At 33.3% G+C, this 17837-nt stretch overlaps 3 protein-coding genes across 4 annotated transcripts; all 3 read right to left on the bottom strand.

The window, feature by feature from the left end:
* Positions 1–1649: 1649 nt before the first annotated feature.
* Positions 1650–9383, bottom strand: LOC116427640 (facilitated trehalose transporter Tret1-like). Of its 2 annotated transcripts, none has more exons than XM_031978214.2 (4): positions 9236–9383; positions 7977–8112; positions 4418–4680; positions 1650–3153 (listed from the first exon to the last, which is right to left on the bottom strand). In XM_031978214.2, exons 2-4 carry the CDS (start codon positions 8047–8049, stop codon positions 2089–2091), a joined length of 1401 nt encoding a protein of 466 aa, XP_031834074.1. In that variant the 5' UTR covers positions 8050–8112; positions 9236–9383; the 3' UTR covers positions 1650–2088. The 2 variants fall into 2 exon arrangements, with proteins under 2 accessions (XP_031834074.1, XP_031834073.1); XM_031978213.1 differs by lacking the exon at positions 9236–9383 and adding an exon at positions 8543–8581.
* Positions 9384–12107: 2724 nt separating this feature from the next.
* LOC116427619 (uncharacterized) lies at positions 12108–15472 on the bottom strand. The gene is made up of 4 exons (XM_076373667.1): positions 15401–15472; positions 14610–14823; positions 13614–13800; positions 12108–12412 (listed from the first exon to the last, which is right to left on the bottom strand). The coding sequence occupies exons 1-4, from the start codon at positions 15470–15472 to the stop codon at positions 12175–12177; spliced, it is 711 nt and encodes a 236-aa protein (XP_076229782.1). The 3' UTR covers positions 12108–12174.
* A 287-nt stretch (positions 15473–15759) lies between these two features.
* On the bottom strand, positions 15760–17340 carry LOC116427647 (ciliary microtubule associated protein 1B). The gene is made up of 3 exons (XM_031978229.2): positions 17137–17340; positions 16487–16691; positions 15760–16186 (listed from the first exon to the last, which is right to left on the bottom strand). The coding sequence occupies exons 1-3, from the start codon at positions 17264–17266 to the stop codon at positions 15928–15930; spliced, it is 594 nt and encodes a 197-aa protein (XP_031834089.2). The 5' UTR covers positions 17267–17340; the 3' UTR covers positions 15760–15927.
* Positions 17341–17837: the final 497 nt, after the last annotated feature.

Below are 17837 nucleotides of genomic sequence, written 5' to 3'. Positions count from 1 at the left end.
AAGCCTGGCCGGCCGACGACGGCACACGATTTAACTTTTAAAACGTTTAAGCGCCACGCTGTTTGCCTGCCGCTCCTTCCGTCACGCGACGTCGAGCGTCGTTGCGTAACGAACGGCCGTTATTCAGCCAACCAGGTTCATTCCCGTTGCGAACGCGTTTCGCTTGCCGCGACTTTTTGATTGTGCCGCGTAAACTCGTCCTTCGGAATTATTTTACATGGCGCTTCGTTACATCTTTCGTTAGTCGAGAATTCCGGCTCGGAATACTGGGAAACATATTTATTGGGAAATCGACCAGCAGCGGCTCGGTAGAAGGGATGTTACTAATAGCTGCTGTCTGTCTGATTGACCTGTTAATTTTGTAACTTGGTTTAAAAAGTCTCTTATTTAATAGAATGAAAGAATGAACTGTATTGTCATTAAACGCGGGGCAAGTTCGTGTGGAATATATTGTAAGTAAAGACTAAAGGTAAATGGAGGAGGATTACATGTTTATTTGAAATAATAAATTATTTGTCGTTAGAAGAATTAGCGTTATTTTGTTTTAAGATGACGTGTGTACTCGTCGAACGCGGTTAATTGGTTGACACTATTTCTTTCTGCACAATTCTACATTTTCTTTCGTCTATTTAACTTTATATCGGTTCTTATGGTGACTGATTAATTAGTTCTTCGATGTTTGCTTTTGCTTTTGTTTCTGTTCCCATTAAAAAGAAGTTACCGTCTAATTTGCTTACCTGTATTTTGTAATCAATTATTTGACTGGTTACGCTAGGAATAGGTAAACACGAAGTGTTTACATTAAAAATGTTTTACTAATAAGAAAATTTTGTATTTCAGTTTTATAAGCTATATATTTATATCTGGAATATATTTGTTTTAATATTTCTATTAATAATAATGGGAAAAAGGAAGTTTCGATTTTCTGATTTTACTATTTTTTCATTTTATTATTTATTCATTGATAATTTCAACGATACAATTATGAAGTAGTTAGTGTAAGTGCTTCGTGTAAGTATATTTATACTTTATTCATTGAATAAAGCATTTCTTCCAAACTCTGGCATATCAAACGTTGATATGCTTCGTTCTATTTTCAAAGTATAAAAAATATAGAAAATAGGTAAATATAATATGATAAATACATTATATATACTTATAATGATTCATTCATTTTACAATATTCATCCTTATTTCATGTAGAATACTGCATATTGTACTATGACGTATGACACTATTCCATTAAATAATGGAAATTCTATGTTTCATTTCTAAACGATTCAATTATGTACAATTAATTCAGAATGGCACATTAATATCCTTTTGGGGATCAATTAACAATTAATTATTTATCAAATGATGTAACAATATAACATTTTTCTTCAAAGCTTTTTTCAAAATCTTAAAATGTTTCAATCGACTACTGTTGTATCAGAATGCAACCTAAAAAATGATTTGTAACGGCTTTGTAAGTATTAATGTCATTATGTAGTTAACATTTTCTGAAAGAAGTTGCACGTACGAAATCAAAGGGTGAATTCTCATAAGTATCAGTATATTTGTACAGTTTATCATAAGAGCATAGTTGTGGTATCTTTGAAAATTGATGTCTAACGCGTGGGAGGTTCTGTCAATCTAATCTACACGAATACAGTCTTCGCATCGTTTCTATTTACAAATTACAAACGAATAAGATACTCATTTTTCTTATACTGATATATACATTGTACACACTAAACAAATTAAACACAGTTTATCAAATTAAAAATAATTAAGAATACTTTGTTTAGTGTACACTCTCAAACATAGGAAGATCATTGAAGGCACAAAAATGTAAAGATACTAATTCTCCTAATAATCTTCAAGCATTCTAAAAGTTTTCATTACGTAAAGTATAATTCACCAAAAAAAATCATCAATCAGCATAGCAAATTATAAAAAAAAACAATTCCTTTCGACTACCAAATAAAACTAGGAAATTCTTTCAAGTGTACTCTCAACACACAGATTCCTATTCACAAGAAGACACCACAAACCTACCCTCTCCTTTACCAACCATACACCCGTCTGCCCACAAATCCTCGCGCATCAAGACGATTTATTCAATTTCTTCTGAATCTCCACGAAAGTTTTGCCCTTCGTTTCCGGCGTGATGCGATAAATAACCGCAGTACAAATCGCCACTACGACAAAGTATCCCAGAAACGGTAGCGAGTGGCCATACCCTAACGTTATAGCAACCCATATGTAAAGCTTGCAGCCAACGACACCCTGCACACCGCCTAACACTCCGACAAGACAGGTGCTGACAGCCTTGACTTCCGTAGCGAATATCTCCGACATCAGGATGATCTGTAAGCATACCAGGCCGCAGCTGAACGTGAAAACCAGTACAATGGAAGCAATGAAGGGCGCCAAGGAGTACGCCTGCAGATCCAAGCTGGTGTAGTCTTTTGCGTAGAAGAAAACACCTATGACGAGGTTCGACAGAGCAGCTAGGACACCCGACACAAGGATCAGCGGTTTGCGGCCAAGCTTGTCGACCAGGATTATCGTTACGAACGAGGCGACCACTTGAGTCACGCCGATGATCACGTTCATAGTGTAGTCGGTGATGGCGGTGCTGGTCGTCTTGAGGATCAGCTGGCCGTATATGATTAGAGTGAAGAAGCCGCCGAAATGGTGTGTTACCGAGAACAACAGGATCGAGAGGAAAGCCATGAAGTTGCCACGCGACGTGAACACCTCGCTCATGCTTCCAGTTTTCGCAGCTCCTTTCTCTTCCCTCGACAAACTGTCGATGACCGTTTGCAGCTCCTCGGAGACGTCGGTCTTGCCACGCAGCTTCTCCAGCACGCCCTCCGCGTCTTCCATTCTGTTCCTCAGCACCAGGAAGTAAGGCGACTCCGGCATGAACCAGAAAGCGACGACAGCGGCTACGTTGAACACGAAGAACACGCGGGCCGTGAATGATAAAGTCAGGTAAGGAGCAACGATGAATGTAACCAGGATGCCGGTGTTATACACGATCCCGATCAGCGAGTTCGCGGCACCCCGCGTACTCGGCGACGAAATTTCGCCGATGTACATCGGCGCCACGCACACGAATAATCCCGTGGCGAATCCTGCTATGAACCTTGCCACATACAGCTCCTGCGAAAAAGAAACGTGCGTGGTAACACGGTGATGAGTAGTTTTTTTTTTTTGAGTATCGTGGATTGTGGATGTTTAGGTGTCTATGGGGAATTTGTGAGTAGGATATTGAACGGAATGCGTGACATACGGGGAATGCACGAAGTTTTTTGTGGTGTTTGTCGAGAAGTTAGTAGTAACTATGAATCAAGTAATTTGATTATGTAAGTTTCATTGTTTTATTTAGTACGAACTATAGAAGTTGACAATTTTTATTGAGTTTGTTAGAGAAAGTTATTGTTCGTCGAAATTCTGGATTTGTGATTGTGTTCCTAGAAATTTTATTTTACGTAGGGGTTTGATGTTTAACCATGCGACTCTGCAAAACTTCAGTGATTTTCTTTTAACTTGACGATCTTGGTCGTCCAATCAGTTTGCATGAAATTACTAATACAATCAAAAGGATTTTCCTTATGAAAGTCAAGATTTTTTAATGAGATTAATCTTCTTTCATCTCGTAGATCCAAGAAAATTCGGTTATTCAATGTATCACTGAGAAAATTGAAGTTTAAATCTATGGAAAGGTAAATCAGCCAAATTTGGATGATACGGCGCTCAAAATATTAATTTTCGTATTAAAAAATATCAAGCAGCACGATATATATTTGTCCACTTATAACCAGGTAGTAAAGAAAAATGGAAATAAATAAATAAACTCTACTCGACGGTATGTATCGATAAACTACCGCTTTTATTAAACTGGGGAAAAACGATCGTACTGCCTGGCACTCAAACAGCAGTACAATTTTGATTTCTGAAAATGAATATCTCATAGTCGATATACGTGTATTTATGGGCTGAATATTGTAGAAAACAAATGTTTATACGGCTTCCAATTTTTGGGAATAAATCTCTGATAGCCGATATCATATAAAACTTGCTCTGTTTACAATGATCTTTGAAAGTACTAATTATATATAGAATAGATACAACCGTAATCCTTATAGTGCAATGTTCATTGCCATGTGAACATGTCAATCAGTTTAATTAATTCGAAGGAAAAGTAGTTTATATGAATTTAAGGTCATTTCATTGACCTGTAATCTAAGTCTGTTTAGCACAGATAAGAATGGCGATAAGGAAGCGAGAGAATTTTGCTATCATTATTAAGTGGTCAGTAATACATATGTAGGCGTGTGATGGGAATGTAATAAGAAAAAGAATATATTATATTATATTATATTAGGAAAATGATGTTGTAGTAAAAAAAGGAACTCAACCTTACCCAAATAGAAGTGGCTATTGTGATTAAACCCCAACTAACTATGAGGGGTGAGAAACTTATCAGTATAGTGACTTTCCTTCCAAGCTTGTCAGCTAGGAAAATATTCAACGGCGGTCCTACCAGATGACCTAGGGCTACAACAGCTACCAATGTTGAAGCAGCTGATGCTGTAACTGCAATAGGTGAGTCATCCGCCATTAGTATTACAATGCTTGGAGAATTCCAACCCATAACGAAGCCAAGGCAACCAGCCATCACAGCAGCTGTACAAAGAAAAAGAATAATTAATGTAATACACATTTTTCAACAAAATCCGTCGAATTAGAAAAAATCAGTAATTAAACAATAGAAAAAAATGATGAGCATTGAATTCTCAGAAAACAAGTGAATGTTTAAATTTCAAATATTAATTATTAATTTGTAGAATTATGTAGGTTTATGAAATGTTCCCATAGAAGTGTTCGACAATTTCAATAAATTTTTTTATCCATTCTTCAATGTAGAACCAATTCGATTACATTTTTTTGTAAACGATGTACAACTTTCCAACGATATATTTGTTTTTCTAGCTTCGATCAGTTGACCTTAACCCCTTGACCGCGGAATTCTTCCGCGTGAGTCAACACTGCAACGCGGAGATTTTCCCAAGATTGTTTGCAAATTAACACGCTTCGATTTAATTCTTTTTTCCCTTGAGTTTATTTATTTTTGTGTACAACATAATTAGCTTTCTAACGAAAAAGGATGTTTATATTTAGTAAATGTAAGAAAAAAGGAAATAATGAACAAATACTTATATAGAAATTTTTCTTATATAGAAATCAAAATCAACTAATTTCCGATCTTCTCTTGCGATACATACAACACATAGTTTCCCATATGATAACGTCATGTTTAAAGGTCCAATGTGTGACTCATCATGATATATTTTTAATAAGTAATTCGCCATTTATAGAAAGAAAACATTTCTATCTAGTTCCTCAACATAAAAAAAGAACACTAATTAACAGGTTTTGATAACGAGAATCGTAATGACTTCGTGAGATTAATCGTAAAACCGAAGAAACGATAACACGGAACTTCATCAAAAGCATTTTCAAAGCTGTTTACGATAAAATTTAATTCCAGTTTTCTGGCCGGTATTGACTTCTGCGAACGCGAATGACACTTATTTTATTTCTTATAAAGTCAGGTCTTATAACTTCTAACCATTATTGTTTGAAAACTAATTTAACATCTGGCGAACTTCTCTTGTTAGTGTTGTGCACCCCCTTCCGAGACCATACGCGACCTAAGCCCCTATCATAAATTCTTCGAAGACTGAATAGCCCCTAGCCGTTCATCCATTAAAACAGGTTGACATAAACATGAAGATAAAAAACGCAATTTTAACATTAACAATATTCACATATGTTTTTCCTCCAACAGAGATTTAACCCTTAATAAATGAAAGGGGTCTACTGGACCGATTTTGACATTTATATCCACAGTTCTACCTATCCACCAAAATCATCATTTGCCAACGCATACACTAAAAAAAAGCAACGTTATATATTAAACGCGTAGAATAAACTAATGAACCAAATGAAAAGAAATAATAACAAGAAGACATATAAAGGTTTCTTAGACGCTACTGATTTTCTGCATTATTTTTCTCTGTAATCCTTTAAAAAATAATATCCTTTCAATGTAAATATTCTTAAATATTCTGACATCAACCTAAATTACTGAGCTTATCACTGAAAGATGATTCATGAGTATCATCGAAATTTTTCTTGATTATTTAAAATCTTGCGATGAACGCAATCAGGCCACGAACCCTCTTGTTACCGATATTGTCCTTGAGATGTGGATTTTTTAGTCTTTTTCTTCTGTGCGCAGCATAAAGGATTTAAAGCGCGAATACAACGAAAGAAGTTCGTTTAAAGTTATGTTCGACATGATCCTGTTTCCAAGTCACAGGCGTTTTTGTGTTGCACCAGTTGTTCGCCCGTCATCGCTGCAATTACTCGAAGTGACTACCTCTAGCTGCGATACAGGTGTAAACGCGTCTCACCGTGGACTCTGTGACCCGTTCAGAAAGGCCGACCATTGCACAGATTTTCTGGCAATTTTGTTCGACGCGCCGACGAAATGTTTCAGCACAGTTGGTACGGTCTAGACCAATTTCCAACTGCAAAGTGTGCAGAGAGTATAGCAAAAGAATAGTACACCTTACGGTTTCATTTGAAAATTAACGAAGCCAGGTAAACGTTACAGCTTGTACTCACACATATATTCTTTTGATAACATTTTTGTAAAAATCGTTCGTGACAGACGTGCTTTAAGGAAACAAATATGAACAATATATTAATATACGAGAATAAAGAATTTAACGTAAATGAATTAACAGTGTGCTTCGTGGAAGAAATAGAAATAGTTTGTAGCAAATTTATCATACGCTGTAAGAGTTATTACTTAAACATTCCCTTGGAAATATTTGATGAGAATAATGTGATACTAAATATTAACCCTTTGCATAAAATTTGATATTTAACATTATACTCAATATATTGTATCAATTTGAGAAATATTGAAATAAAATAGCTTTGTCCCTTAGCGCACGTGTGATTTCTCTTCGAGTTAGTTTCACGAAATATCGTCGTTACCTCATCAGAAAATATTAGAATATTCTTATTGAAAAACTTCCGAGTGCAAAGGGTTAATGTTTAAATTTCAAACTGTTCCTACTGAAATTCACGTTTATCGTATAAATGTATTATCATATTTCGTTTAATGTTATTCACCGTTTATGTTTCTCTCTGTAAGTTTTTTGAAACGTACAGTTAATATGTAGTACGCATCTTCTCTATAAATTATACATCTTTTTTATTAGTTCTTATAATATACAAAGTGCATGGTGTATTATCCTTTTACCAGGCACTGTGTGCACATAATTATTTTTATATCCTAAATCCACTGCTATGCTACACCTCACGAATACATTTTCGGCGATATTTTCTTTACCCATGAGAATGAAAAAGTTGCAGAAAAAAATTATCCGACTTCTGTTCCTTCAGAAACCCGAACAGTTTAGTAATAATCTAAGTTCTTTTGCACGTCAATCTTTAGTAAAGTTTGCTTTGACATCTGTCTGTAGTTTTAAAACAATTTTTTTGCTCGAGTTAAACTAACGTTCGAATTAAATAATAGAAATGAATTATCGTTAGCAGCATACAATAACTTGTCTAAACTATGTGAAATTTGTGTGCAAACTTTTATAATAAAATAAAATGGTTCAAAGTGAAGTTTTAATTTTTAGTGAATTTGTCCAAACGAACGACAGTTAAAATCATATAATCTTTGTGATAAAGTGAAATTAAGAATAGAATAAACAGTATTCAATTAAGTACTCATGCACGTTACGTTAAATGCGTAAAATGTATTTACAAAGTTTTTATAATGAAAAAGTGACTCTGTACCTCGTAGTAAACTTATCTTAACAACGAACAGGGATTAAAATCGTAAAGTTTTTGTTGCAAGGAGAAATTAATTATAAAATAAACAATGCTTTACGTACAAGTCGCGATAGCCAAATACTCCCATGTCCTTGAACCATCAGGTGAGGCGTAGGTTCCTTTTTTGGAATCCATGCTCGTGCGACACTTTTTCCATACACTTCCAACAGAGATTATTAAACGAATGTCAATCTGCAACTGAACAAAAGCAAGTCAACTTGGTCTACAGTTCTATTTGACCAATGTGTCAAGATAACAACTTGATATCAGAATACACAAAGTGAATGTAGAAGTTACTTATCGTGTAATTTATAATACTATAGGCACACAAACAAGAGATACAACTATCCGTCCTAACAGATTCGTTTCTTCCTATGTATCTCGATCGTCAAATATTTGTCTGTATATTGATAAGAAACAAGGGACGAGTCGTCACTAATTATAAATTACTTTGACACATTATAAATAAAGTTTACCAGAACAGTGCTTTGAATGAAGACTTCTTTTCCTATTACACGCAAAGAAAATGTACAACAAGCTTTATATTTTTTATTGAATGTTTTCTTATTTCAAAATACTGCTTCGAAATCATGCTTTCAAAAATGTGAATCATTCTTTTATCTCGTACAGTTCTCTTGCATAGTATTATCATTGTGTAATTCTCACATTACGTTGGATATAACTCGTGTAAACAACGTTCAGCAAGATTAAATCGTGTAATCCATAGAACGTCTTCTATGGGCTTACTGTATCATAGACAAGCAATAACTGCTACTACTATTCGTTGTACACTTCGAACTGAAAATTAGCTACTGAAGTGACATCTATAAATATCAATCAAATGTATATATTTCAATCGTCATTACTAATATATAAATCAACGTCATTTATTCATTTCGCATTTAACATGGAACCATTATAATTTCACTCGTTGTTCTAATATTAATATCCCAATGAATTAATACTGCAGCACAAACTGCTAATATAATTATAAATACCTATATTATATATTTATTTTACAAACAGTAATTTCAAAGAGTTAGAACGCGTGTTGCTAGTGTAAATAATACCCAGTAAAATAATTGCACAAACAAAAAACTGTATTATCTAAATATAATGGAATAAATTCTAACGTAAACACATTGCTGGTTTCGAGAGATCTCGTTTTTATATAAAGACACTTAGCTATGCGACTTTGCTAATCACCACAGCATTAAAAAGTATATTAAATTTGATTGGAATTGGTTATTTATTGAAAACATATTACATAACAATATGATATTTAGATATTTCTATATATAGTGATATAAGTTGATCTCACCGAAGATCGTCATCCGCACAATTCAGTTTTCTGAAAATTAGCCGGTACGCAACGTGTTAATTAAATCTCTACGTTAAACGTTGAAATTGAACAAATTATAAATCCGATTATCGTATCTTACGTATGCGAGGAGTGTTTTCCAACTCTTATTACCTATTTATTTACTTTTTTCAATGCTCCACATACTTAGTACCGCGCCCCTCCACTTATCGGCGTTTATAGCGCTGGCTTTGCCAGAACGAGGGGAGGTGTTTGTATTCAACGATACGACGGTGTGAATTGCGTTTAAATCGGCGCCCAAGTTCGGCTACGAGACCCGGCGCACCAGAGTTGAAATCCGTAAGACATAACACGCGTGAGTCTTTATGTCCGCGTGATAAAATTCAAGTAACCAGAAAGCGTCTGTAGGTAGTTGCACGGTACGTCGTAAACAGTGTCGGTTGAAATATTATTTGAAGCAGTAACGAATTAATGGCCCATCACACTTTAAATAATCCGTATAACTTTGAACATAAAATATCTTATTTGTTCCAGTACATATTCGAATATCGTTTGAAAATGATAGTTTACTCGAAGGATATCGATGATAGTTCTGGTTTTATTTCGAAGTATTTATTTCCGTTTAGCTTCTTTCAATCGATTCTTCGCGCAGAAGCCATTAATCAATTAGAACTGACACAATTCATTTCGTCCAGTGACTACGAAATTACCAAATTATTCGGATTATTGCTATAATAGTAATTTAGTTCTCGTTTTTCTTTTTTCAATTTTAAATTAACGTTTTTATTTGAAATTTAATTTTCTTTGAAACAGTTTTTCGCTGAATGTTTCAATGTGTTACGATCTTTGTGAAGTGCGGTTATTGGAGGACTAAGAATGTCATGGGCAAACTAGTAAAGTTTTTAATACGTTATAAACTACGTTGTTTTTTACATCTTTAAATTTTAAGTTTTTGTATCATCAATTTACAGGGAAGCTTTTGAAGGTTAATAGACATTTTGAAATAGTTCTTTTATCTAAAGACATTTTATTATTGGTGTATAACAATGAAAGGGTAAATTAATGAAAATTATTTAGTTTACTTAATATGAAGCCTAGGCTATCTTCCTTAATATTAGTGACATTAATAATATCACTTCGTTTCATCGTGAACACTTTGGACTCTACCCTTATGTAACAGTTACTGATGTTTTTGGAACCGTTTCAACCTCATATAACATGACGACATTACGTGTTCACAAGTAATATGAATTTTCGAGATAACATTCTATCCTTTGATTTACCATATTTATAAATATAGATAAATCATTCACAAACATAATCATTCTCTGCAAGTTGCAATTCATTGTTTATATCTCGAGAATACGAGCTCTTTCTTTGAACGGAATTATTTTGCTTCCTGATATTTTATATTACTCTATCATAGTTCCGAATGATTAATCACGTGCATACAGAGGCAGGGCGAAAGAAAATACTTTATCATCGTCTTTTGAGTGATCTTGATGTACGACTACAGTACTAATTTATGTGACACTAAAGGAAAGAATATTATTTCGAATTACATGTACTATGACATGTTAATTCGACAGAAATTCAATCGATATCATCAGTTTCATTTGGTGGCAGTAAAACTTTTTAACCCAGACATTATACTTTCAAAACTGCGACTTTCCAAAGCTTCCTCCATGTTAATACACGTTGCGTAATATACTACTACGAGGAACCCTTTTGCTGCAAACAGATATTTGATCTGACTCTGCCACTTCAAACGAAAAGTATTTAAATGGAAAACATATTAATTTCAAATGAACAATTTATCGGAATAACCTTTCATGATTCTAGCTGTATTGAAAACTAGTCATCTCGTGTTTTCAAATGTTATATATTTTATCTACAGCTATATAATAATTGCCATTAACATCATGTAAATAAAGTAAAATATAATCAATTTCCCTAAGACATCTATTTTCAAGAGAGACAAATCATTTTATTTTGGTTCGTACATGATTTATTGGGAATCATTTACACTTAATCGTTGTGTTACAGTCGACTGATAGATCATTTGATAAAATCACCCATAAAGATTTCAATCATTAGTCTGTTATCTAATGTAATTACAAGTTCCTCGAAATCAGTGAAAGATTATAGATCAGAAAGACTACCTGTTTTTAATTAAACTATAATTGGATCATTAAGTGTCCTGTCAGAATTAGAACAACAAGCTAACCAATATAGTAAATTCTCTTATTTAACACGTTGAACGCCGCGTGATTTCATAGAGTGAAATACAGAAAATGGGAAAAATGCAATACCAAATCATTCGATCGAATTGCGTTATCATTGCACGCATATCTAGTCGAATGTCGTCGCATTACGTAGCATTATTTATCATACAGAAGTATCTTTAAATAATCGTCGTCTAATTGAGTGAACTATGGTATTCGATTTGATCACCGGTCACCGGTGACCCCCATGGCGTTCAACGTGTTAACACGTCCGCTACCATACTTGAGTTACAATATTTCACCAAATGCGACTTGTCATCTTTATGAAATCTAAATCAAATTTAACGAACTACCGATCACTGAAACTGACTTTTAAAAATTTCTTTATAAGAACCAGAAGCTCGTGTTTATTGTGAGTTCAATTCAGTTGCATTTCAGTTTCGCTATTACTGAATTAGTTCTGAATTATCTGTAACTTCTCAGTAATTGTAAAAGAGGAAGTGAGAAACAAGTCATTCCGACCCATCTGATAGTTCTAGTGTTAAGAAAGGATCTTTATCAATTTCGCGTATTTCACATCGTGTGTTACGATTCTCTATAAAAATTCACGTAAAAATCATTTACATTTGTTTACGTAAATCGTTCGAGTTATTACGTTATGGTTATCGTCACGTATATGTAACGCTGGTAGCAAACGTGTTGTTCTTTGGTGTTCTAACATATTTCGTCACATTCAAGAATATATGGAGGAGCACACTCGCTATGCTTGGTTCCGAAAGAATAAGCGGGTGTCGGTTTCATTGGCTTGACGTGATACTTAGGTCCTGGTGAACGACAAATCTCTTTATCAACTGGTCTGCCCGTTATGGAGAACTTCGGCGAACATGTTTTATCCTGGTAACTGTAAGGAGCCGGTGTGGCAATACATTTCACACCAGGAGTACGAATTGCTCTGGAAATTGTACGAAATATTAAATATCAATTGTTCCCAAGTAAATGTATTATTCTTAATATTATTATTGACACTAGAACTACCGAGTATTTAATGCGGTTGGCATGTAATTCATAAGAATTACATTAAAAGTGACTTTTATAATAAAATTAGAGCAATAGATTTTTTTAAATTTCTAGAAACGTTCATTGTAGTATGCATGTTCAGCTATTGATTTGTAAAATAATTTTGGATATTTAATACTTCCGCGATATCAATGATTGCAAAATAAGAAAATTAAAACTAGTCATTTTGACTGGTTCGGTAGTTGTACTGTTAAATGAATAGTTTATTTTCAAAATGGTTTAAATCCATTTTCCACAAAGAATCAACTAAACAGTTTTTATAACAGATTATAACAGTTTCAATTCTATATTATCTTTTTACTTTTTAACAGTGTTTTTTGTTTTCTTAAATGGACTTTAGCCTCTTTAAAAATAAACGGCTGCAATAATCGTCTCGTAATTTTATTGTTATTATTAATTATATGATTATATATGTATTAACATTTTGCATCAGTGTTTGATGCAAATAATATAAATTGTATAAGTTTATACGCAAAGTTTCACGAAACATGATTATATCGTTTCACAGAGTGAAAGTTGTAGTGGAAACCGGTGAACGATTTCAAGCAAAATAGCGAACGTAATTCTATATAAAATTTATTTCTCGTTAAGAGCGAAATACGTGTCATTTTCGTGTAATAATCAGTACACAGTAATAAGTCAAACCAGTTCTATCTATGAGTCTATGAATAACTGAAAATAGATTGTACGTGTAACATTTTTGAACTTATCTTTATCACTGTCGGTAGGTGTTTGTAAAAATTTGTTGAATCAAAAATTAAGATACGAATAGGACATGTGGCACGCTTTCATAAATCAAGAACTATACAAGAAATATGGTAGCACAGGAGTCGTCCGACATTTTATCTGACTTATTTTAACGTGTCGCAATAAATCTTACTTGCCCCTATATTTGCACGTTCTTCGTTTCTATATTTAAGCGCAAGCTAGATTTGATAACCATAAAACAACTAGCATCTTATGCTCTAAAATATCAGTCGGACTCGAAGTGTAACCAGCTTAACGGGAAAACGTAAATTATCGCTATCGTTCGTGCAACAGAAAAGAAGTGATAAAATAAAAGGAATAATACTCACAAGGAAAAAGCTGGGCCCTCTCTGGGGAATTTCACGTAGTACGGACCAGGCGTTGTGCAACCGTCTCTGAGTTTGATTCTAGATTTTAGGGAAAATGCTGGAGTCTTTGGCGTTGGTAAAACATATTTTGGACCAGGGCCACAGAAAGTGTCTAATGGAATAGAATTCTTGTAATCCGTGTGTAAGAGTTATGAGTAATAAAGAAAATAAGGAGTAAAATGAGATTATAAAAAAATTAAAAAGTAAAGGAGAATTATAAAAAAATATGGAATAGTAGAAAATTGTCGCACTGTTGTAGGGTAAGTGAAAATATAAATTTGATGACAGGGAACTCGGGAAAAAATTAATGGATTCTTGTGTAACTATAAAAAAAATCTACGTAGAAGTAGTGTTTATTTACAAATAGAAATTTCGGGAAATATGTTCTTTTATTTGTGTTCTTTTATTTAAACATAATAGACGAACACTTTAAAACAATTTTATGATTCACGTCGAAGCATTACAAAAAATAGTAAATATTGCGTAATTGCCTCAGATAACCGTCTCGGACTACAATTCGTTAAGTTAATTTTAGGTTTCTTATCTAAACGTAAAGGGTAACGATTACAGCAGAATTTCATTGTACGGATAAAAAGTAAATCAGCGATCTCCATGAATCAAGGATTACAAAATTAGTTACACGTGACTGTTGAAATTCTGAGCGTTATAAAACATGCCTGCCAACCGTATATTCTAGCATTCCAGCTTTTATGACGATCTAAATATATCCTACCAAGTTCAAACACAGTAAAACACACACGTTATGTGTTGAATTATAAAAGTGCTTTACAAATACAATGAGCATGAATCGCAGTTTTGGGAAAAACATATGTCGATGTATGTTTCGATAAAAAATTAAAGGAAGACCCAACATTCGTTTAGCGAAATAATTCGTTCAAAGAGCCAAGTAATTGTGATTCTCATTCTAATAATGGTGTCTCAATATAATTAAATTACCGACACTTCGTCCAACTAATCCAAAAGAGAAACCGCCACGTTTTGGATCTGGCAATAAATATTTCGGTCCAGGTCCTTCGCACGCACGTAAACTGATTAATTGTGCACCAAACGAATATGCTGGATTTCGATATTTGGACAAACAATGTTCTTTATAACCCACAAGAGTTTTAAGCGGATACTTCGGTCCAGGACCTAGAAAATAAATAAATTTCTGTCGTATTTAACACGTTGAATGCCATGGGGTCACCGGCGACCCGCAACCAAATCGAATTACTATAGTTCATTCAATTAACCTTTTACCCTATAACAACGTGTCAGACTCGTGGTGAAAATTTTCGACGTGATTTAACATAAATATTACTCAATTCGAATTATTACTCATTCCCATTCGAAGTAAATATTAATTTTCTGTAATCAATTATCATACTTAAGAGCAAACATAGATATAAATTATTAATGACGAGGTAGCCGTATCGATCACAGTTGAGAAAATTATAGAGCAAGAGGTTAAACGATAATTATTTAGAAACATTTCTATGTTACAAATAATGCTAGCTAATGCGGTGACATTCAGCTCGATGAATATGCAATAATAATAATCCAATTCACTCGAATGATTTAATATTAAAGTCTTTCCGTTCTGTGTATTTTGCTCTATGGAATCGTGTGGCATTCAACGTGTTAATATTGATAATATTAATACGACAGTACAATATCAATAAACGAATTAATAAGACATATTCACTAAGAAATGAGAATTTTGCATATTTCTGTTTCATACTTCTAACGCCGCATATGGCAGTTGCAGTTTTTTTCGCTGGTTTTGGTTCTGATTCGTTGGAGTCCGGTTTCGGTGGCATTATTTTTACTTGATAATTTACATTTCTTTAAAATCGAAAGGGATGGGATATATTCATAATGTTATGTAAACCGAATCATTTTGGAAGTAAACAATTGATTGGTGCGAATATTAATAGTCGCGAACGCATCAGTGTTCGGATATATATTTAACAGTTTTAATACGCAAATTCGTACAGTAAAATCACGATTGATAATGTATAATAATATATAACAGTAATATAGAAACAATATAGCAGAGTTTCTGTGGATGTAAATAGATTTTAATAGTTATGAGTACAACAACGAACTTATATTTTACGTATGCAAAACAAGATACAAATATTGTAAATATATTACAAATGTTTTATAAAGATACATATAAAAACATTTTAAAAGTATATAAAACGAGGTTTCATAAATCTTTCTAATTTTTTTCATAGTTTTTCAATTATCTAGGAGACTTGAAGCACACGTGTTAATCTTCGTCTAAATCTGTGACGGGGACTCCTGCGCATTCACTGTGTCTGATACCAAAGGTGTACATTGGCGGATGTCTGCCAGTATTATATTGAGGATAATACCCTGGCCCTGGGCTAAAATCTAGTTCTGTTAATTGATTTCGCCACTTCAAACTGAACGCTGGAGAACTACGCTTTATGAGGTCTAGTTTTAAGTTCCCATAATTTGCTGGGCCAGGACTGACGTTTTCTTGTTTCACTTTATGATAATCACCTCTGTAATAAATGAAAACATGATCAAGATTACTGATTAATTTTAATTTTCTTGTAAGATAAGTTTTTAATTCTGTTTTGCCATTTTATTCGTGATAATTAAGGAACATCGAAGACTAATAAAATTGATTTACTTTTAAGAATTTGATATAAAGAATTTATATTTCTAGCTACTATTATATTTATGCGCATTTCTTTGTGCTGTTTTAAATTCCGTGCATAAAAACATTGAACGAGAAAGCATATTGAAATTTAGTTTTATGGTTACCCTTTGCAAAATAAATCGGGACTTTGTATACGTACATAGTAAAAGCACCTTGTGCTGTTTTATCTGGAATTTTGGGACCTATGCACGTTGGCAAACTGTATGCATTTGGGCCAGGACCACTGTCGCTAATTTTCGTTTTACCTCTAGCTTTAATGCTATAAGCGGGTGCTCTGACGTTGTGATTCATGGGTGGGCATAACTCTGGATAATGTGCTCCTGGTCCTGGCCCGGAATCTCTTACTAGAAATAATTATATCAGATATGTGAATTTAATAGCTACTTTTAGAAGAACAGTGAAACTTTCATATTTTTCATAGTTTCATATTTTTAAAAAGTAAAAGTAGAAATAGTAAAGTTTCACATTTTTTATGATACGATATGAAACACTATTAAAGAAACAGTAAAACTTTCATATCTTTAAAAGGGAAAAGTAGAAATAATATTTTATTTCTATTTAAGCAACCTAACTATTGACTAAGATTTTAAATTACGATTACGATTATTAATTAAGATTTTGATTAACTAGAATCTTAAAAGTACGATTAGAATTTGGAAAATGAAAATGTAGAAAGAATTGGTGACAGTATTACGAATATTGTGTAATTCTATTATTGGATAATACTATTTTTAAATATTAAAAGAAACATAGTTACATGCAAGTTGGAATAATTAGCAATATATTTACCTTTAAATGGTTTTCTGCCAGATATTGTATATGCAGGTGCATTATCCACTCCATAATTTGTTAGTTTTGCAACATTATATTGCGGTCCAGGACCAACACTTGGTACGACTAGTTTAGTACCAAATCGCATGCTATATGCTGGACCTCTATGTCGAGACAAACAATGACCTTCATATCCAACTAATGTCCGTAATTCATATACTGGTCCAGGACCTGCATAAAAGATAGTCATTAAATTAAATACCCTTATAAATGTCTCATCAAGCATATTTCAAAAATATTGAATAAAACTCGCAAAACGTCATTCATACTTCAATTTATTATTCACTCTATATAATTTAGATAATTTTAAGATTGATACTTTCAGTTATAATTTATATAAAATTTCAACTAATTTTTTAATGCATATTTACCCTTCACCATACAGCTTGGTAAATTCTTCCTATTTTCTTTGTTCTCCATTTTTAAAAAATGTACAATATTTTATTAATACATGCACAATACAACACAACACAAAAAGTTATTAATTTCGAGGACAAAAGTTGCAAACGATTCATTTTACAAACAGTTTCAGGGTACTCATAATGTTCGACGATATATTCAGAATGATATGGTTTGTTACTTTATTTCTGTTTATTTCCGTGTATTAAATAATCTCAAATCTATTGATCAAAATATTTTAAAATACTGTATTACATTTC

Source organism: Nomia melanderi, chromosome 1, assembly GCF_051020985.1.
Source record: "Nomia melanderi isolate GNS246 chromosome 1, iyNomMela1, whole genome shotgun sequence".
NCBI lineage: Eukaryota > Metazoa > Arthropoda > Insecta > Hymenoptera > Halictidae > Nomia > Nomia melanderi.
Note: the sequence above shows the minus strand (reverse complement) of the source record. Positions and strands in the feature narration are given on the sequence as shown.